This window comes from Mobula hypostoma, chromosome 13 (assembly GCF_963921235.1).
Source record: "Mobula hypostoma chromosome 13, sMobHyp1.1, whole genome shotgun sequence".
NCBI classification, from domain to species: domain Eukaryota; kingdom Metazoa; phylum Chordata; class Chondrichthyes; order Myliobatiformes; family Myliobatidae; genus Mobula; species Mobula hypostoma.
The window spans coordinates 34,536,346-34,558,889 of NC_086109.1; the positions used below are offsets into that span (position 1 = coordinate 34,536,346).

At 39.8% G+C, this 22,544-nt stretch overlaps 1 protein-coding gene across 2 annotated transcripts in view; it reads left to right on the plus strand.

Moving 5' to 3' along the window:
* itpr3 (inositol 1,4,5-trisphosphate receptor, type 3) overlaps positions 1-22,544 on the plus strand; it is a 310,992-nt gene that overhangs the window by 224,821 nt on the left and 63,627 nt on the right. For both annotated transcript variants that reach the window (XM_063065549.1, XM_063065550.1), the window contains exons 27-36: positions 4,520-4,597; positions 5,902-6,027; positions 8,526-8,648; positions 11,090-11,290; positions 11,411-11,662; positions 12,280-12,405; positions 14,369-14,494; positions 18,035-18,155; positions 18,831-19,012; positions 22,036-22,184. In XM_063065549.1, the coding sequence (XP_062921619.1) occupies positions 4,520-4,597; positions 5,902-6,027; positions 8,526-8,648; positions 11,090-11,290; positions 11,411-11,662; positions 12,280-12,405; positions 14,369-14,494; positions 18,035-18,155; positions 18,831-19,012; positions 22,036-22,184 (1,484 nt within the window). The remainder of the gene's footprint in view (positions 1-4,519; positions 4,598-5,901; positions 6,028-8,525; positions 8,649-11,089; positions 11,291-11,410; positions 11,663-12,279; positions 12,406-14,368; positions 14,495-18,034; positions 18,156-18,830; positions 19,013-22,035; positions 22,185-22,544) is intronic.

Below are 22,544 nucleotides of genomic sequence, written 5' to 3' on the forward strand. Positions count from 1 at the left end.
TGACATCAGTGGTTGGGAAGTTGTTGGAGTCAATTGTCAAGGAAGAGGTTATAGAGTACCTGGAGGCATATGACAAGATAGGCAGAACTCAGCATGGTTTTCTTAAAGGAAAATCCTGCCTGACAAACCTATTATAATTTTTTGAGGAAATTACAAGTAGGCTAGACAAGGGAGATGCAGTGGATGTTGTATATTTGGATTTTCAGAGGGCCTTTGACAAGGTGCCACACATGAGGCTACTTAACAAGATAAGAGCCCATGGAATTACGGGAAAGTTACATATGTGGATAGGGCGTTGGCTGATTGGCAGGAAACAGAGAGTGGGAATAAAGGGATCCTATTCTGGTTGGCTGCCGGTTACCAGTGGTGTTCCACAGGGATCAGTGTTGGGGCCGTTTCTTTTTACATTGTACATCAACGATCTGGATTATGGAATAGATGGCTTTGTGGCTAAGTTTGTTGATGATATGAAGGTAGGTGGAGGGGCTGGCAGTGCTGAGGAAACAGAGTCTGCAGAGAGACTTGGATAGATTAGAAGAATGGGCAAAGAAGTGGCAAATGAAATAAAATGTTGGAAAGTGTATGGTTATGCACTTTGGCAGAAGAAATAAACGGGCAGACTATTATTTAAATGGGGAGAGAATTCAAAGTTCTGAGATGCAGCGGGACTTGGGAGTCCTCGTGCAGGATACCCTTAAGGTTAACCTCCAGATTGAGTTGATGGTGAAGAAGGCGAATGCAATGTTGGCATTCATTTCTAGAGGAATAAAGTATAGGAGCAGGGATGTGATGTTAGGCTCTATAAGGCGCTGGTGAGACCTCACTTGGAGTATTGTGGGCAGTTTTGGTCTCCCTATTTAAGAAAGGATTGCTGATCTTGGAGAGAGTACAGAGACGAGTCACTAGAATGATTCCGGGAATGAGAGGGTTAACATATAAGGAACATTTGTCTGCTCTTGGACTGTATTCCTTGGAGTTTAGAAGAATGAGGGGGGACCTCATAGAAACATTTTGAATGTTGAAAGGCATGGACAGAGTGGATGTGGCAAAGTTGTTTCCCATGATGGGGGAGTCTAGTACGAGAGGGCATGACTTAAGGATTGAAGGGCAATGAACAGAGATGCAAGGAAATTTTTTTAGCCAGAGGGTGGTGAATCTATGGAATTTGTTGCTACGGGCGGCAGTGGAGCCCAAGTCATTGAGTGTATTTAAGGCAGAGATTGATAGGTATCTGAGTAGCCAGGGCATCAAAGGTTATGGTGAGAAGACGGGGGAGTGGAACTAAATGGGAGAATGGATCAGCTCATGATAAAATGGCAGAGCAAACTCGATGGGCCGAATGGCCGACTTCTGCTGCTTTGTCTTATGGTCTTATGGTCTTATGACATCATCAAGCTCTACAATCATCTTTTCACTCAGATCAGGTCTCTTGCACTTTCCAGTTTTGAACTTGTTGCTCATAGATGGCCATCCCTTCAGTAGCCAAAGTCCGAATTGAAAAACATCCCTCAATCACATCTCTTCACCATGCTATTTTGCTTTACCTCCTTGAAGATGATCTTTAATTCTTAACTCTTTGACCAGCTATCATTTCGTTTTGTTCCAAATTTTAATAATGAAAGCAGGAATTATCTTTTCAATATTTTCTGTTTCTAAAAACATGATTTAAATGTAAGTTGGAGGAATGCAGCAGCTCAGGCAGCATCCATGGAGAGGAATAAACAGTTGATGTTTTGGGCCAAGACCCTTCTCTTGCCAGTATATTTCTTCCCCTCCCCCCAGCTTCTTCTAACTCCTTCCCCCTTCCTTCCCAGTCATGATGAAGGGTCTCAGCCTGAAACATTGATTGGCTATTCCTCTCTATAGATGCTGCCCGACCTGCTGAATTCCTCCAGCATTTTGTGCGTATTGCTCTGGATCTCCAGCATCTGCAGAATCTCTTGTGCTTAAATGCAAGCTGATGTTTTGTGTCAAAAAAATTCATCCAGGGATTTTTACTGTGAAAAATATCAAACATCTGAAAATGACATCTTTCACATCTCAATAATTGATTAACAGGAATTACATGGTTCTACAATATTGTCTACTCAAACAAAGAAGGTGCTGTGTTAATAAAATGACTGATCTGGTAATTTAAATCTTTGCAGCAGTATCATTGGCAAATGAGTTAGTATAAACTCAGATGTTCATCATTTAAGATAGATACTGTAAAGTGTATTTCAATCTGATCAATCAATAATGCTATTAAAACTGGGAATTTTATGCCAATTTATTTACTAGTGCACTGTTTTGCAATCAGCTATTTCAGCATCAGTGTTCTATGTCCGGCCAATGATAAAATGATATCCTTTTACATTGTGTAATATTTCTAATCTCTTCAAAATCTTACTCATTCCAGTTTTTATGAGAAGAGCCAAAATTCACTGTTCGTGACAAAATGAATTATGTCAGAAAACCACAGGCAAAGATTTCAACACCATCTGTGTCATAAATACATTTGTTCGTGACTTTTATGCTTACTGCTGGGGAAATTACTCACAAACAGAAAACGCTGGAATTGTTCAGAAAGGAAACCAGCTTCTGTAAGAGTGAGAAAAACAGAACGACAGTTCCAAATGTTCACAGAGAGAACATTTGTTCGCGGAGAGACCTAGTATTGATTGCTTTGCAGCTTTGGAACACATTTTGGAATTAGCATTTTTGGTGAGAATTTAGCATTGATGAGATTTCTTTTATAAAATTCTCATCAATTTATCGCTTGTAAAGTGATGGGAACTTTAGCACTCTTGTGAAAGATGAGAAGTGAAAAAGATGTGATTCTGGAATCAGAAAGCATACTCTTTCACCTGCCCACCGGCATCTGGAATGAGTTGGAACTAGAGCAGACAGCCACTCTGCTTTGGAGAGTCTACTTGGTCACTGAGTTCTGTAAATATGAGACGATACCATTCCAGTCTGCCCCACCTGCAATACCATTTGGCTAATCTGTGTGTGGTCTCAATTCCTCCTCTACAATAGTTGCTCAGCCCTCAATTCCCCTACCTTTCAAACAGTGATCTACCTTCTCTTTTGTTGCTTCCAAAGATCTGGCCTCCACAATCTTTGCAATAGAGAATTCAAAGGAAGCCATGTGCTCTTCTTTGAATCTGAATTTTAACCCATTCAGGCCTCAAGAAAGATGATGTCAAGGGCCAGTTCTATCAGGTAATCACTACCTCTGGGCCAACAGGAGCATAGGATTTCCTCCAGGCTCAGTGTGGTTGCATGTCTGCTAAGTGTCACCACAGACCAGGCTTCAGTTCTCTTCAGATCCCTCCTTGATTCCACGTCATCAAGCCTTCCAATCCTTTCAACTATATTTTAACCAGTTGCCTGTGATCTCTGCTCCCAGTTACCATGAAATGAATTTTCTTTCTGGTGGCACATTTGTGCCACAGCATTTCCCAAATGATAGCATTGTAAACCTATCTATCAGTATGTTTTCGAGGCAGGGAATTTAATCAGAAACAAAACATCCATGGCTTACATTTAAAGCGTATTACTCATAGGCTTAAGTTCCATCCTAACTTCTAAGTTTTAGCCCTGTGAACAGAAGCAAGCCTCATAGCCGTAGTATTGAAGATAAAGCAGGTGACTTTGAAATTTGTCACCACTTGATGTGGCTAGCTTTTTTTCTGTAGAGATACATACAGATAGAAGGTCTGATGGCCATTATAAAGAATCGAGGAAAACGTAATAATTATAGATGATACGATAGTGTAGCAGTTAGTGCCAGCACCTTGGGTTCAAATCTGCCGTTTTCTGAAAGGAATTTGTATATTCAACCCATGACAGGAATAGGGTTCCTTGGGTGCTTCAGCTTCCTCCCACATTCCAAAGATATATGGGCTAGAAGGTTAATTGGTCACACAAAGTAGGTGTACTTGGGTGGTGCGGGCTTGTAGCTCAAAATAAATAAATAAGGGAAATTCATTTGCACTCAAAATGTAAAGATCCTAGAAGCCATGCAGTTCATTTACTGAGCTTACTGATTAGAAAAATTAACTCCAGGTCAAAGATTTGGTAGAATCATAATGATCTTTTATTATCTATCTTTTTGAGAATGAAACATACAAATCTTTATTTTGATTAATCAGCAAAAGGGAATGAAAACTGTGGGTGCTGGGAATATGAAGCAAGAAAAGAAAATGCAGGTAATATTCAGAAGGTCAGACAGTATCTGTGGAGAGAGAAGTAGAGTTAATGTAGCAGGTCAGTGACTGCATCAACAACATTTGGATGTAATACTTAAAAAATGGAAAATTCTAGAAGTGTACACCTGATTTCCTGGTCTTAGTACAATCTTAGGAAATAAGCCGGTTTAGCATTTCCTAACCACTTCTGATTTCTGATGAATTAACAAAAAACAATTGCATCATCTTGCTAAACAACAGTTGTGTATGTAAATGTGTTTAAGTATTGCTGATGCATTTCTCCATGTAAATTTTCTGATTCCAAGATTGCAATAATTATGTTGCAGGAGGCTGCTGATGGTGCACCTGCTTTGTCAAAGCCATCAGGAAGAAAAACTAGTGGGAATTATCAAGAAGTCAAAGAGGTGAGTTGTTTTATTTTAGAACAAAAGTGAACCATGATAAGAATGGATCTCCGAGCAACACACAAAATGCTGGAGGAACTCAGAAGGCCAGGGAGCATCTAGGAAAAGAGTACAGTTGAAGTCTCAGGCTGAAACCCTTCGGCAGGAAGTGTGTGTGCGTTGCGTGGATATCCAGCAACTGCAGATTTTCTGTTGTTTGTGATAAGAATGCATCACCTCATGTTACCCTGATCTCTCAGCATTGTAGGTGGATAGCAAGTTAGAATCTAATCCCAAATGAGTTTCATTTCTCCATCATCCAGAAGTAGATTCAGGACATAAGATATAGGAGCAGAAATAGCCTATTTGGCCGATCAAGTCTGCTCTGTCATTTCATCATGGCTGATGTATCTCCCTCTCGGCCACAATCACCTGTCTTTGACCTGTAATGTGACCATTTATCCAATTATTTCCCCCCTTATTCTGTGGACTTAGCATAGCAATTACTGTTTTCTCTTCAGTAATATGTCTAAGTTGTAATATATATATTTAGAAGGGAGATACAGGGTATACTCTCATCTCACTGCTGCAGAGACTATGCATAATTCTTAAAGGCAGCTTCATTCTGAACAAGCTGCCAACTCAGTGTCTAATGATAGCAATGGAAGCAGCCAAGTGCTGATGTAAAAGAACTGGGAAAAAGAATGTATATTTAGAGCAGTTTCTCTAAGTCCAGGAAATAGACACAGTGGCCACTTTATTAGGTACACCTGTACCCCTTGTTAATACAAGCGGTTCAGTTGTTCAGACCAAACATCAGAACGGGGAAGCCATGTGAGCGAAGTGATTTTGACCACAGAATGATTGTTGGTGCCAGACAGGCTGGTTTGAGTACCTCAGAAACTGCTAATGTTCTGGGATTTTAAGCACAACAGTCTCTAGAGTTTGCAGAGAATGATGCAAAAAACAAAGAAACGACATCCAGTGAGTGGCAGTTCTATGGGCAAAAATGCTTTGTTAGTGAGGTCAGAGGAGAATGGCCAGACTGGTTCAAGCTGACAAGTACGCAACGGTAATTCAAATAGCTACACGTTACAACAGTGGTCTGCAGAAGAGCATCTCTGAATGCACAACACACTGAACCTTGAAGTGGATGGGTTGCAGCAACAGAAGGCAATGAACATACAAGAGGTACCTAATAAAGTGGCCACTGAGTGTGTAATCTTGTCAGGGATAATTCACAGAGAGAGAAAGAGTACACATTCCTGATCTCATCCACACTGTGTTCCAGGAATATAAATTTATCTATAATTTCAATCTTTCAGATTTTGGAGCGTCTAAATAAAATGTGTGGTGTTGGTGAACAAGCTAGAAGAAAACAGCAGAGGCTGATGAAAAATATGGGTGCTCATAAAATTTTACTGGATCTTCTTCAGGTGCCGTATGACAAGGTGAGAATGTTGGCACACTTGTGATAATGACAGACCAACATAAACAAATTCATAGCCATTGAATACAATGGGTGGACAGTCAGTAGTTATTCTTTACTAGAAAACATTGTAATGTGTAAACCTTCAGCTTCATTTTATTCTAAGCTCTTTACCCTTGATTTTCTCCGTCCGTTTGGGAAATTTTCAGCCCCCAGAAACTGATGGATTTGGATGGGCTTGGAGAAGTAATTAAGAAAATTAGAAACCTTCCTCTAACTGACAAACTTATGACTTTTACAAAAATTTGTGGACCTCAAAATCTACCAGCACTTAACCATGATGAGCTGTGTCTCCTCTGTTCTGGGAATTCCATTAGCTAATGCTGTACTTCCAGGGGAATCGCAATGCGTTTGGAATACACAAGGTCCAAGACGAGTTTTTTGTTTTATGCATAAGTACACGTGCGCATAGGTCCAATGAGAAACTTACTTGAAGCTGCATCACAGACACTTAGCACCTGATACACAATATTTTCAAGAAAAACATAAATTAAATTGAAATTATCCAAAAGTTATGCTGGAAAAGTTGAAATTTAGGACAAAAGAGTCTATTGTAATTCAAAGTGGTCACAATGATTGTGATTAGTTGAGTGGTGATTAGGACTGGTCAGGTGGGTTCATGAATCAAATGGTTGAAGGGAAGTGGTTGTTATTGGAAATGGTACTGTGGGAATTGAAGCTTCTGCACCTGTTGCCCAATAATAACCGTGAGCACATGGCAGAACCTGGGTAATGGGGGTCTTTGAAGAGAGATAATCCTTCGTGAGGCATCAGCTCATGAAGATACGGCCACTGGTGGGAAGGGACATACATTGATGTATTGGCTTGAGTTTGTTGCTCTTTGCAGCTTCTTATGCTCCTGTATATTCAAACTTCCGTATCAGACTATAATGCCACCAGTCAGGATACTCCCCAGTGTTTGGGCATCCACTACCTGCCCAGGCTCACAGGATCTTTATTCTGTGTTCTTCCCTCTTTGCTACAATTCAGCATCATTACTCCATTAAACTTGCACCAAAAATATGGTAATTGTATACGCCTAGATGACAATGGAATTCCAATTGTTACTTCTCCAAAGTTTGCAGATGAGCATGGAATCTGAAAATTTATGTCAGCCTCGACTATTTTCAAAAACAAAATATATAAAGTGGTGGATGCTAATATTTATTTATTTAGCCACGTGGCACAGAGTAGCCCTTCTGGCCCTTTGAGCACACTGCCCCAGCAAGCCCACAACCCCGATTAACCCTAACTTAATTGCAGGACAATTTACAATGACCAATTAAACAACCCGGTATGTCCTTGGATCATGGGAGAAGACCGGAGCACCTGGGGAAAGCCCATGCATACATGGAGACTTCGTACAGAGCGGCACCGGATTTGAACTCTGAACTTTGGAATGCCTCGAGCTGTAATATTGTAATACCCCAACAGATAATAGTAGACCAATGAAATTATAGAATTTCAAGATATACGGTTACTGTAAATCTTGTTTTTTAAGACTCTTTCTTTTGCTGCAGACCAGAAACACAGCACAGTAGCGTAGTGGTTAGCACAGCACTTTACAGTATCAGTGACTAAGGTTCAGTTCCCTCCACTGCCTGTAAGGAGTTTATACATTCCTCTGGGTGCTCCAGTTTCCTCCTACAGTCCAAAGACGTACCAATTGATAGGTTAATAGGTCATTGTAAATTGTTTTGTGATTAGGCTAAGTGCTTGTAGGGCAATGTAGCTCAAAGGGCTGAAACAGCCTACTCCAAGCTGTATCTCAATAAATAAGTAAACTTGGGCCAATGAACATCATTAACCAGGTGATTTATTCTTCTAGGTTTTCTGATTACTTGTGTTGTACCCAATCTAAATTGATTCATCGACATATATTTGTTGAAATATTCTCAAACTTGTTTCTACATCACCTCCACAACTTTGAAGAAACTCTTGTAAATGTGAAATCAATGCAAGAAATGCTTGGCAGGACAGACATCATCTGTGGTGTTTCCCTTTCTGTTGACACTGCCTTGCCTTCTAATTATTCCCCGTATTTCAGTTCTTAATTCAGGTTTCCAGCATTTGAATTTTTTATCTTGCTGTTCAACCTTTGTAAGAGTGGTTTCTGACTCATGTCAAACTTGGTTTTTGCAATGAAACAGCCCCAGTGGAATTCCCAACCTTTATTTGAGGCTGGTGCATTGTATTTCAAGGTACCTGTGTCTCCTTCATGTATCATTGTGTATATTATCAAATAGGTAATATTGTCTTAATGTGCAATCTCAGAGAGCTCATTCATTTAACCCGTACTATTTAATAAATCTGCAGGATATTTTTAGAGGCGTTCTGAAGTAAGAAAAGTACTGCCCTATTTTAATTATACCACAAAACAAAATTGGACTTACTCCAGTGAACTCTTTCTCAACATAATATATTTTCCGAAAAATTAATGAATCCTGTGTTTTATTGCAGAATGATGCAAAAATGTGTGAGATTTTGAAGTACGCACATCAATTCCTTCAGAAGTTCTGTGCAGGAAGTCCTGAGAATCAAACTCTACTTCACAAGCACTTGAACCTTTTCTTAACTTCTGGAGTAAGTAATCATCTGTCCACATGGTCATGCAAGGTTAAGATTAACCAACATGCAGTTTTAACCCTCCAGACATAGAGTTTCTGTTAAGTTAATGTTTACAGTCCTTCATAAAGGAATGTCAACTTGATATACATAATTAAATGTGTAACCTAAAAAAAGACAGCTACAATTCCGTATCAAACCAGATAGGCAAGGTCTAAAAATGTAAAGAAAGCTCTGGAAATACTCAGCATTAGTGTATATTTCAGGAAATACTCAGTAATTATTTATTTTTATTTTAGAGTTATAGCATCTACAGTACTCTGCTTCTGGTAGAATTTCAGGTTTGCCCGGATTTTCTTGCCTGGCCGCTCCACTACAAATCCTGTCACCCAGAACACTGGGTTTGTTCTACTAACTGCCTCAGGATATATCTAGTTATGGAACAGGCCATGGTGAGCTCAGTAGATAATCATACAAGGAAGTGGGAGACTTCATGCAGATGAAAATATAACTACCTAATTGTTATCTCAAGCTGCTGTCATGCTTAATATTGAACTCTAATTGTCTACTAAAATGCTTACAGAAAAATAGGGAATGTAATTGATTCTGATGCGTCTCCACAGTGGTTGCTCTTGTATGTACGACTGCCTTTGATTAGGGTTGCCAACTCTGGTGTGCCCTCTTTCTGCCCTTCAGTGAAATCATGTCTGATTTGATCTAGATTTCTATTTTTCAACCTGATCCTCAAAATCCTAACTTCCTTTAGAATCAAACTATTTGATCGACCTCATGAATTTATGAGGCAATTTAGCCACTGCCACACTCAGGAGTAGCAAATTCCAAAATCTAGATAAGGATGAAGAATTCGCTATATATTGCTGAAGGTGTCATATTTGAGTGTGTGCAGTATATGGAATAGGACCAATGAACTTATAGCACTGTTACAGATTGGCTTTTAGTCTGACCTTAATGGTTGGGAAGATGTTCGAGTCAATTGTTAAGGATGTGATTTCGGGATACTTGGAGGCACATGATAAAATAGGCCACTGTCGGCATGGTTTCCTCAAAGGAAAATCTTGCCTGACAGATCTGTTGGAATTCATTGAAGAAATAACAAGCAGGATAGACAAAGGAGAATTGGTTGATGTGTGCTTGGATTTTCAGAAGTCCTTTGACGGGGTGCCAACATGAGGCAGCTTAACAAGCTATGAGCCCAGGAAAGACTGTAACATGGATAAAGCAGTGGCTGGTTAGCAGGAGTGACAGAGTGGGAATAAAGGGGGGTTTTTGTGGTACCGCCAGTGGTGTTCCACAGGGTCTGTGTTGGCACCAATTCTTTTTATGTTCTATGTCAATGCTTTGGACGATGGAATTGATGGACTTGTTGCAAAGTTTGCAGGCGATAGGAAGATAGGTGGAGGAGCAGGTAGTTTTGAGTAAGTAGGCTACAGAAGGACCTAGACAGATTAGGAGAGTGGGCAAAAAATTGGCAGATGGAATACAGTGTCAGGAAGAATATGGTCATGCACTTTGGTAGAAGAAGTGAAAGGGCTGACTATTTTCTAAATGGAGAGAAAATACAAAAAGGGATTTTAGAGTCTTTGTGCAGGATTCCCGAAAAGTTAATTTACAGGTTAAGTCTGTGGTGAGGCAGGCAAATGCGATGTTAGCATTCATTTCAAGAGAACTATAATATAAATGCAAGGATGTAATGTTGAGACTTTATAAAGCACTGGTGAGGTCTCACTAGAAGTATTGTGTGCAGTTTAGGACCCTTTATCTCAGAAAAGACGTACTGAAACTGAAGAGGGTTCAAAGGAGGTTCACAAAAATTATTCCAGTATTAAATGTCTTGTCATATGAAGATCACTTGATGGCTCTGTATTCACTGGAATTTAGAAGGATGAGAAGTGTCCTAATTGAAACTTATCAAATTTTGAAAGGCCTTGATAGAGTGTTCCTTATGCTAGGAGTGTCTAAGACCAGAGGACACAGCGGCCTTTTAGAACGGAGATGAGGAGGAATTTCCTTAGCCAGAGAGTGGTGAATCTGTGGAATTCATTGCCACAGGCAGCTGTGGAGTTCAAGTCTTTATGTATAATTAAGGCAGAGATAAGTCAGGACATGTAGTGATACAATGGGGAAGGCAGGATATTGGGGCTGAGAGGAAAAATGAATCAGCCATGATGAAATAGCAGAGCAGACTCGATGGGCCAAGTGGCCTAGTTCTACTTCTATATCTTATGGTCTTATGGCATTAACCTGGAAATAACAAAGAAATCTGGATAACCAGACTGGGGTACAACCTCAAGAAGAAGATAGATTAAAATTTCCAGCCAGATCTGCTTCTGTCAAAGTGCCTTATCCAGATCATCATAGAGTGTCTGACTTTCTGCTTTCATTTCAGTCATTTCTATTGCCATGAAGTGAGGGTAAGAAATGTCCGTGTTGTCTTTCAGCTCTTGGAAGCGGAGACTATGCAGCACATCTTCATGAACAACTACCATCTGTGTTCCGAGATAAGTGAAACAGTTTTGCAGCACTTCGTGCATTGCTTGGCAACACATGGTCGCCACGTGAATTATCTCGAGTTCCTGCACACCATAATAAAAACTGACGGGAAGTATATCAAAAAGTGTCAGGATATGGTGATGACAGAGGTAAAAGCAACTTAAAGCTCTTACAGTATTGACTGTTAGTTACGTTGACCATGAATATCTGATTTATAGCCATTAGAGGAAGACAACCTTCAATTTGAATGATTTGTTTTATATCAATAGCTGACCAGTGCTGGTGATGATGTCGTTGTGTTCTACAATGACAAGGCCTCTTTTGCTACCATGTTGGAAATGATGAATACAGCCAGAGATGGTGTGGAAGAAAACAGCCCCCTTGCATATCATATCTCGCTGGTGCATTTGCTTGCAGCCTGTGCTGAGGGCAAGAATGTTTATACGGAAATCAAATGTACCTCCCTGCTGCCTTTGGAGGACATAGTACGAGTGGTTCTTCACGAGGACTGCATAACAGAGGTATTGCTCACCGTTTCTGCGTTCTTCAAAAACAGCAACATCAATTCCAAATCTAGTTTAGCTGTTTTTTTAATATAAACAATGAAGCAAATTGAAAGTCAAGAAGAATGAGGAAATGACAAAGAGGAACAATTTTTAATTTGTCACTCAGATAAAAAATAGACGCTATAAAATTGTGACCGAATCAGAATAAAGCAGGCTACAAGAGGATATTGTTTCTGTTACTGTACACTTCCAGATAAACTAGTGCTGCCATGCACAGAATTCGGGAGTAAAAGCACAAAGAGTGTGGGCAAGCAGAATAAAATGAAGTATTGCTTGTGTTACATATGTTAGCAATGGCTTTATTCATGCTATACCTCCAGAAGTATTTTAGTACTGAATTTGTTTTTTTAAATGCACATGGCAGTGGTGCATGTAATGTGGGCCTGAGTATTCACCCTCATCATGTATATACCAGAATTTGGAGAATAGAGCACTTGGAGGAAAAGGAGCTTCAATGGATTTTTTTTTGTTAAGAAGAGTAAAAACAGAATGATGGTAGTGATGTTGTTTATTTAATTCCAGGGCATTTCAGTGCACTTTCCATTTACAATTGTATGTCTTCTATGTGTCAGGTGAAAGTTGCCTATGTCAATTTTGTGAATCACTGTTATGTGGACACAGAAGTGGAAATGAAGGAGATTTACACCAGTAACCACATCTGGAAAATTTTTGAGACCTTCACAGTGGATATAGCACAGGTAGGTGAAAGGTGTGTAACATGAAAGGCACAGTGAAACGTAGAACATGAGCTACACGTTGAGGAAACTGAGGTATGATATTGCTAATCAATGTGCCGGGACTGAGGCTTCTGTCTTTATGGGGTGCTGGTCAAGCAATTCTCTAACCTAGATAAATAAGCTATAAATAGACAATAAGACCATAAGATATAAGAGCAGAATTAGATCATTTGGCCCATCGAGTCTGCTCTGCCATTTCATCATGGCTGATCCATTTTCTCTCTCAGCTCCAATCTCCTGCCTTCTCCCCATATCCCTTCACGTCCTGACCAATCAAATGTTCAAAGGTCCAATTTATTGTCAGAGAAATGTATGTAATATACATCCTGAAATGCTTTCTCTTCCCAACCATTCACGTAAACAGAGAAGTGCCCCAAAGTATGAACAACAGTTAGATGTTAGAACCCCAAAGTAGCCCCCAGCTCCCCTCCCTCCCACACGTAAGCGGAGGCAAGCAGCCATCCCCCTCCCCCCATGGCAAAAAAAGCAACGGCACCTGCCCCCGAGCACTCAAGCGTTAGCAAATCAATAGGAAAGACACAGACTTGCAGTTACCCCAAAGACTTTGTGATTCACCCGGTATTCAACATGCCACAGACTCTCTCTGTCTCCCTAACAAGGGAGAAGGAGATGTCTCTGTTTTCCCAGTGAGCAGGGAGACATAACAAACAACTTGCTGGTTTATGATGTTAGAAGTCCGTTACGTTGCTTTTTTCGAGCTCTGTACCAGGAGATCTCAAAGATCTCGGGTCTCCGGGCACACAGACGATATCCCGACTCCCCCAATGACACATGGGTCTCCTGCTGTGACACTGACCCTTGATTCGCCCGTCTCCAGAGCCCTGAGATCCTCGGCTTCCAAATCCAAGCTGGCCTCTTAGGCCGAGCCCTTGGCGTGCCGAACAACAATGGTCAGTTATGAAGCCCAGAGAGCAGGTTCTATTCCCGCAAAGAACCAAAGTCAGCTTGTAACTCCAGGTCAGGGTCTTCCAAAGAACCCTGAAAGGGAAAATTAAAGATGGAAATAGAGCAGATTCCGAAGATGCAAGCAAAGGAGTGGCTGTTTAGCGCCAAGGATCTATCTACTTCCACAGCCGCCTGTGGCAATGAATTTCACAGATTCACCACTGTGGACTAATCTTGTGGTAATAAAGGTCTTTTTGCAAAGCTTTTCTGATAATCAGCTATTTAAAATTTTTTTTTTAAATTATTAAACAAAATTTAAAAAGTTAAAAGTAGTAATTATGAATCAACTCTTCCTAAATCCTTGGGTTCACAAAATACAATCGCATGAACCAATTATTAAGAAAAGTAAAGTACATGTAGTCTTGGGGTCTTGGATAGCTAGGACTTGGAAAATGTTATAGTTCAGAAGTACCGTTACTGCCAAAATCCCATCCTAAAAATGACTGTCGGTGAGTCTTTACATAGAATGACATAAAAGTAGTTTAATTACATTTTATCAGTTCATGAAATTACTTTCCTGAAAAGAAGGAAAATTATTGCAACATAATCAGCAGTTTTTCTATTCCGTAAGACCCTTTGACAAATTTGAGCTCAACTTGACTCGTATCCTATTGTTCTGAATGTTATTTAAGCTTAGGAGAGATTAAATGCATTATATCAAGCATTATAACTTGTTGGAATTTATTTTGTGAGATCAATGTTGACATGCACCATAATGTATTACAGTTATTCAATTATTTAAAATTTCATTTCAAATGCTGTGAATGATAAAATAACAATTAAATATAATTGCTTTAAGCAGCTCAGTGCTGTTGGTTAGCCAGGATACTTTTGAAAAATCTTGTGATTCTGTGTGTATCCAAGAAATAACATATCTTAAATATTTTTCATGTTTTTAATCAAAGAGTTAAGTAGTACTTCATTTAATGCAACTGATCTTTCCTTTCAATTGTACAAGGTTTGCAACAAAAGGGAGAAAAGACTTAGTGATGTTACTCTGGAGAAATACGTAGTCAACGTTGCCATGGATATCATGAGTGCCTTCTTTGGTTCTCCATTCTCTGAAAACAGCACATCACTGGAGGTAATTCACTGGGAAGTCTTCATCATTAACTGGCAGATGAAACAAAACGTACTTTCTTAATAACATTCCTTGTCTTCTGCAGTAAGAGTTTTTGAGCACCAAGATAATGGTGGGATTATGGATTGAATTCTGACATGGCCTCAATGATAAAATGCTGGCACATATCTGACATAGAAACAACAGGATAATAGTCTTAGAAGTAACTATCACTATCAGGTTACATACTCAGTAATTTTGGTACATTGTGCTTCTCTTCCAAATTTGGTTCCATTGGCTTCAGATCTGTAATAAGTTCATAGACGTTATGTATCCAGATCTCATTAGCCTTTTCTGAAGGTTCAGAACAAAGTTGCTGACATTTAAACAAATGGAAGATCTACGCTTAAGCACACATGCTCTCGAGTATGGAACATGATGATTTTCCAACAGATTGGGAAGATTGAACTAGTCAGGTTGTTCCACTACAGAACTCCATGTTGGAAGGTAACTCCTCAGATTCTGCACCATTTCAGATCTCATTAGTTCCAAATGGGATTGAAGAGAATTAGAGTGTAGACTAGGGGGATGCTAGGCTACTTGTGTTTTTGTTTTCATATTAGCTTGATGATTGTAATTACTTATAATTAGTGTTATAACTAATTGTATTATAATTATCAGTGCTTTTCTAGCTGTCAAGTATTTTAAGGAACTTTTTAGTGGTAGGATCTACTGCTTGCACTATCAAAGTCCCTGTGAGCATGCAGACCACTTTGCTGGAATCTTAAAAAAATAATAGTCTCTTCAGTACTTATGGTCAGATTTCAGATTGTTGGGAGACCAGCATGCAATGGTTCATTATGTTGCGTAGTTGGAGTATGTAATCAAGGAAAACTTTCAATCTCCTTGGCTTAAGCGTTGAGCTGCATTGTATGCCTGTCTTCCACATGGATGCAAGCAATCATCTGCCCGAGAGGGTGGACACACAGGTAAGAGATTCCAAAATGGCACTGTGTCACGGCTACTAAGAGTAGTGTACTTTGGTTAAAAGTTATGTGAATTGCACCAGCACATCAAACATTCATGTCTGATAAGATGGATGGAAATTTCATTTGAAATGGAATGTGTTTGTGCAAACTACCCATTGTGCGCAACTCTTGTGAGAAGTTTTGCACAGCAAATCTATGTCAAGAAGATGGAATGTATTAAATTAATACTTGTCAAATGTAATTCCTTTCTGCATGTGTGTGATACTCTAAATCAGCAGTTTACATACTAATATATTGTGGTGTGTAATATAGTCATAGAAAAGTACAGCACAGAAACAGGACCTTCAGCCCATCTACTCCATGCTGAAACGTTTTAATCTGCCTGCTCACATTGACCTGCACTGGGACCGTAGTCCTCCATATCCCTACCATCCAAAGTCCACTTAAACGTTGAAATCGAGCTCACATGCACCACTTGTGCTGACAGTTTATTCCACATCCTCACAACTCTCTGAGTGAGGAAGTTTCCCCTCATACTTCCTTTAAACTTTTCACCTTTTACCCTTAACCCATGACCACTGGTAATAGTCCCACTAAACCTCATCAGAAAAAGCCTACTTGCATTTACCTTATCTATACCCCTTATAATTTTGTATACCTCTTTCAAATCTCCTCTCAATCTTCTACATTCCAAGAAATAAAGTCCTATTAAATCTTCCCTTATAACTCAGGTCCTTCAGTCCTGGCAACATCCTCGTAAATGCTCTCTGTACTCTCTCAACTTTATTTAAATCTTTCCTGTAGGTAGATGACTAAAACAGACACAATACTCCAAATTAGGCCTCACCAATGTCTTATACAACTTCAACATAACATTTCATCTCCTGTACAAAATACCTTGATTTTTGAAGGCCAGAAATGCCAAAAGCTTGTGCCTCACACTTGTCTGCATTAAACTCCGTCTGCCAATTCCCTCTGCAAGCTATGATAACTTTCCTCGCTGCCTACTACACCCCCAGTCTTGGTCTCATCCACAAGTTTGCTGATCCAGTTAATCACATTATCCTCCAGATCTTTAATGTAGATAACAAACAGCAATGGGCTGAGCACCAATGTCTGCGGCACTCTACGAGCCACAGACCTCTCGTCAGAGAGGCAACCATCTACTACTACTCTAGATTCTTGTACGAAGCCAACGCTGAATCCTTTTTAATATCTCATCTTGATGCCAAGACTCGGAATGTTCTTGACCAATCTCCCTTCCGGTACCTTGTCAAAGGCCTTTCTAAAGTCCATGCAGACAACATCCGCTGCCTTGCTTTCACCTATTTTCCTGATAGCTCTTCGAAAAATCTCTGTAAGATTGCTTACACATGACCTACCATGCATGAAGCTATGCTGACTATCCGTAATCAGTCCATATCTATTCAAATATTTATATATCCAGTCCCTTAGAATACCTTTCAATAACCTTCGCACTGCTGATGTCACCCTCACTGGGCAATAATTTCCTGGTTTATGTTTCTTAAGCAGTGGAACAGCTTTGGCTATCCTCCAATCCTCTGTTATCTCTCCTGTCCCTAAGGATGATTTAAATATCTTTGCTGGGGCACTGGCAATTTCTGCACTTGCCTCCTGTAGGGTCAAAGGGAACACCTTGCCAGGTCTTGGGGATTTATCCACCTTGACTTGCCTCAGGACAGCAAGCACTTCCTCCTCTATAATCTGTACAGGGTCCATGAAGTTGATGCTGCTTTGCCACACTTCTATAGACTCTTTGTCCATCTTCTTAGTAATTACAGATGCAAAAAAAAATCCATTTAAGATCTCCCTCATCTGTTTTGGCTTCACACATGGATTACCATTCTGGTCTTCCAGAAGACCAATAATGTCCCTTGCAACCCTTTTGCTCGTAACATATCTGTAGAATCTCTGAGGATGCTCCTTCACCTTGTCTGCTAGGGCAACCTCATGCCTTCTTTTAGCCCTCCTGATATCCTTCTTAATTGTTTGCTTGTATTTCTTATACTCCATAAGCACCCTATTTGTTCCTATCTACCTACATCTGCTATGTGCCTCCTTTGTTTCTTAACCAGGGCCTTAATATCTCTTGAAAACCAAGGTTCACGACACTTGTTAGCTTTACCTTTCATTCTTACAGCACGTAGATTTGTACTCTCAAAATTACTCCTTATCAAGTACTCCTTTTCCAGAAAACAGCCTGTCCCAATCATTTGCCAGATCATTTCTGATACCACCAAAGTCGGCCATTCTCCAATCTCAACCCGCAAATCAGATCTAATTTTTTGCGTATTTACTTTGAAATTAATGGCATTGTGATCACTAGATGCAAAGTGTTCGCCTACACAAAATTCTGTCACCTGCCCTGTCTCATTCCCTGATAGCAGATCAAGTATCTCACTCTCTCGTGAATATGATGCCTCATGTGTGGATTCACACAGAAAAGTAATTATGTTAATAACTTCCCCAATTCATATTTTTAATGTTGACATACAAGAGGGAGTAATTTTTTTCTATTTTAACCTGGATGCATACTGTCTGCTTTGTCTTACAGAAACACCAGTCCATCATTGTGCAGTTGCTCCAGTCCACGAGTCGACTTCTGGATTGCTCATGGCTCACACAGCAGCAAAAGGTTCCAGTGGAAACCTGTATTAGGACACTAGCTACAATGGGTAAGGTGAAGGAATTTTCTGGAAAAGATCAGAACTTGACATAAATGGGAGCACCCTGCCAAATAACTGGGAAAACAACTGTTAATGGAAAGGAGTTTTTTTTAGCCCTGGACATTAAAACAAAACCTTACATCAAAATGAATTGTTTTACAGTTGATTAACTGGTCATGTTACATTTTCTTTTACCTCCTAGGCTGAAATGAAACTTACTTTTGAGATTTGTGGTTTGTCTCCAGTCTACGTATTTTTATCAAAATAAAACAAGCTGTCAATTCACAATCACCCATCATCCATTGCTCCCTGTCACTAGCTCCGTGAAAATCCCCTGTCATCCCAATAACAGACAATATCAGGAGAGTTGTTCAGCTGAAGAGCTATATTAACAGGCGTTGCCAATATGGCAACACCAACCAACAATGGCAGATATTATGCTGCAAAACTCCACTCTGAATATATTTTATTTATTTTCAAGGTAGTTCATTTGGATATTATAGTTGTCTGGTTGAGTATTTTAGTGATCGCGTTACATGTTGTGTTGGTTGAATTTGGGTATTCAAATCAGAAGAGACTTGTAAGGCCCCCGGTAATTGGAAAAAGCAAGTCCATTGAGTAGGTCACCTGATTTTCCAAACCAGTGGGAGGAGCCGCTCTAATTGTTATGGTTTATGATTTCAGCAAAAAACCGTAAAATACACCTTCCAATGGACCTAGATGCTCAGGTTGGTAATGTGTTAAGCAACCATTTACTGGCACTTCAAAGAAATGCTCCAAACGTCAAGGCAAATCCTCGAGCTTTCCCTCGTGCTGGAGTCGCACCGCAGCAGCTGGACTATAAGAATATCATTGAGAAGCTCCAGGTATGGTGTTTCTTCTTCTTTGATGTAGAGAAATTTCAGAGCAGGTTTTCACCTTCACTGGGATTCTGCCATCTTTGTGCTTGGTGTCAGTTTCCACCATGTGGTATCAGTAAGGCTTTGCAGAGATTGGATGAACACTACCCAAATGGGTGTCCTTCTCTGCGGCCACCAATCACCTCTGAAATATTCAAATCTTTGACAGCATCTTCATATTTTTTCAAGCAGAGACTGATGCTGGGTGAGATTTTGAACCAAATATGCATTCTTATCATAGTCATAGTCATAGTCATACTTTATTGATCCCGGGGGAAATTGGTTTTCGTTACAGTTGCACCATAATTAAATAGTAATAAAATCATAAATAGTTAAATAGTAATATGTAAATTATGGCAGGAAATAAGTCCAGGACCAGGATTCTGGGAAAATGACTCCTTTTATTTATCTGTAAACTTTCATGCTAATATTTTTGTGACCTGCATTCATTTTAAAATAAAGCGTACTGCGCAGAGTTGTGGGTAAATGAACTTGAATAGTAACTTCTGTCTCCTGTGGAACACAAATCAGAAGTGTAGGTGATTGTTTTGTGGTTTTCCAGTACTAAACTGATGATTCCAATCTTCGTTAATGCTGGAAGTATTTCCTTTGCTTCACTTTCAAAAGATACCACCAACTTTCCTCTTATAACTGAGTCTCCACATTAGAATGGTATCATTTTGTACTCACTTTTGTCTGTGATGAGAGATTTCATCCCCAATTCATTTCTCAGTCTGTTCATAAAAGTTCAAAGCAAAATTTATTATCAGAGTACATACATGTCACCACATACAACCCTGAGATTGTTTTTCTTTTTTCTTTGGGCATGCTTCGCAAACCTATAGAACAGCAACTGTAAACACAATCATTGAACAACAAATTGTGCAAATGCAAATATAAATAAATAGGAATAAATAACGAGAGCATGAAAAAACAGATTAAAGTATCCTTAACACTCACAACACGCTGGAGGAACTCAGCAGGTCGGGCAGCATCCGTGGAAACGATCAGTCAACGTTTCCATGGATGCTGCCCGACCTGCTGTGTTCCTCCAGCGTGTTGTGAGTGTTGCTTTGACCCCAGCAACTGCAGAGTATTTTGTGTTAAAGTATCCTTAAAGTGAGACGATTGGCTGTGGGAGCACCAGAAGTAGGATGAGTGTAGTTATCCCCTTTTGTTCAAGAGCCTGATGGTTGAAGAGTAGTAACTGTTCTTGAACCTGATGGTGCAAGTCCTGAGGCACCTGTACCTTCTACCTGATGGCAGCAGTGAGAAAAGAGCATGGCCTTGGTGGTGAAGGACTTTGATAGATGCTGCTTTTCTACGGTAACATTTCATAAACAAGCCAATATGTGTTTTATTTTTGGCAGCTGGAACAATGTGACTTTGAGTTGGTTTTTCACAAATTTGTTAACTTATTTTAACTTAAAAGCAATACCTTAACATAACTAACTTGACTGATCTTCATTATCTCATGTTTCTTTACAATTGTCTCCTTTCAGCATTGCTTGTCAAGACCACAGTTGAGTAAAATTCTGAGCCTGCTTTTCGCTTGAGGGTATCTTCTGTGAAGTCAGCTTATTTGCAGTCAGATTGCTTCATGAAATCACTTATTAGATGTCATAGTTATCAAAACAAACAGCACCAAAAATGTACCCTTTTTGTCCACCTCATCCATGCCAACCATGATACTCACATCCATGTCCTTCCTATTAATGCACCTGTCCACACGTATTTTAAACATTGTACTATTATCCGCCTCTATTATTTCCTCTGGCAGCTCTTTCTATACATTCTCCAGTTTTTGTATGGAAAAACCTAATCCTCAGAGTTCCTTTAAATTTCTTCCTCAAAGTTTAAATTGGTGCCCTCTAGTTCTAAACTCCTGCCTTGGGGGAAAAAAAAATCTGCCTATCTATCCTATCTGTGTCCATCATAATTTTATAAACCATAAGACCATAAGACGCAAAAGCAGAATTAACCCATTCAGCCCATCGAGTATCCTCCACCATTCCATCACGGCTGGTTCATTACCCCTGTCAACCCCATTCCCCTGCCTTCTCCCCGTAACCTTTGATGCCCTTACTAATCAAAAACCTATCAACCGTCACATTAAATATACCCAGTGACTAGGCCTCTACAATTATCTATGGCAATAAATTCCACTGATTCACCATCCTCTGGCTAGAGGAATTCCTAATTACCTTTGTTCTAAAGGGACATCCCTCTATTCTGAGGCTGTGCCCTCTGGTCCTAGACTCCACCACTATAGAAAACATCTCCATATCAACTCCGTCTAGGCCTTTTAATATTCAATAGGTTTCAATGATATCCCCCCTCATTCTTCTAAACTCCAGCGAGTACAGGCCCAGAGCCATCAAATGTTCTTTATACATTACCCCTTTCATTCCCTGGATCATTCTCATGAGCATCCTCTGGACCCTCTCCAATGCCAGCACATCCTTTCTTAGATAAAGGGCTCAGAACTGATCATAATACTCCAAGTGTGGCCTGACCAGTGTCTTATAAAGCCTCAGTATTACATCCTTGCTTTTATATTCTAATCCTGTTGAAATGAATGCTAACATTGCATTTGCCTTCCTTATCAATGAATCAACATGCAGGTTAAGTTTTAGGGAATCCTGCACGAGGACCCCAGGTCCCTTTGCACCTCTGCTTTCTGAATTTGTTCCCCATTTAGAAAATAGCCTATGCCTTTATTCCTTCTACAAATGTGCATGACCATACACTTCCCTGCACTATATTTCATCTGCCACTTCTTTGCCCATTCTCCCAATCTATCCCAGTCTTTCTGCAGCTAAATCCAGCCTCTCGTGTGTCTCCTTTTTCAGCATTCTCTCTTTTGCTACCAAGTACATCCTACAGCATGTGGACCAGAATTACATGTAGTGCTATGGGTGTGGTCTGAACAATATTGGGCTTTATTTTACTTCTAATTCTGTTATCGATGTTTGTTTTATTTTCTGTAGGATATCGTCAGCACTCTGGAAGATCGGCTGCAGCCACTGGTGGAGGCTGAGCTCTCTGTTCTTGTTGATGTCATGCATAAACCAGAGCTGTTGTTTGCAGAAGGAACTGAAGCTAGGGAGCGCTGTGAGAGTGGAAAGTTTATCTTCAGGTAAGTACAAACAACAAGGCCTGATGGAAATGGAGAATGTTTGTCCTCATACTAAAAGTAACATTATTCTCCTTCAAAATTAATTAGCATTTTAATATAGATAATGTGATATTAATGGACAAGATACTTCGCTAGAATCCTTAAAAGATAAAAAGAATAAATGAAGATTTTTCATTAAAATCAGAACAGAAACATTTTTTGGTGTTTTCAAAACATCCTGCATGTTTTAATTTTCAGAACTTTTGATTCTTCTATAAGTGGAGGATATCAGAATTGAATGAAAGAACATTCCCATTCCACTAACTGACTAACTTTTTGTCTCTCATATTTCTTTGTGCCACTGCCCAAGGAGGAACTAGC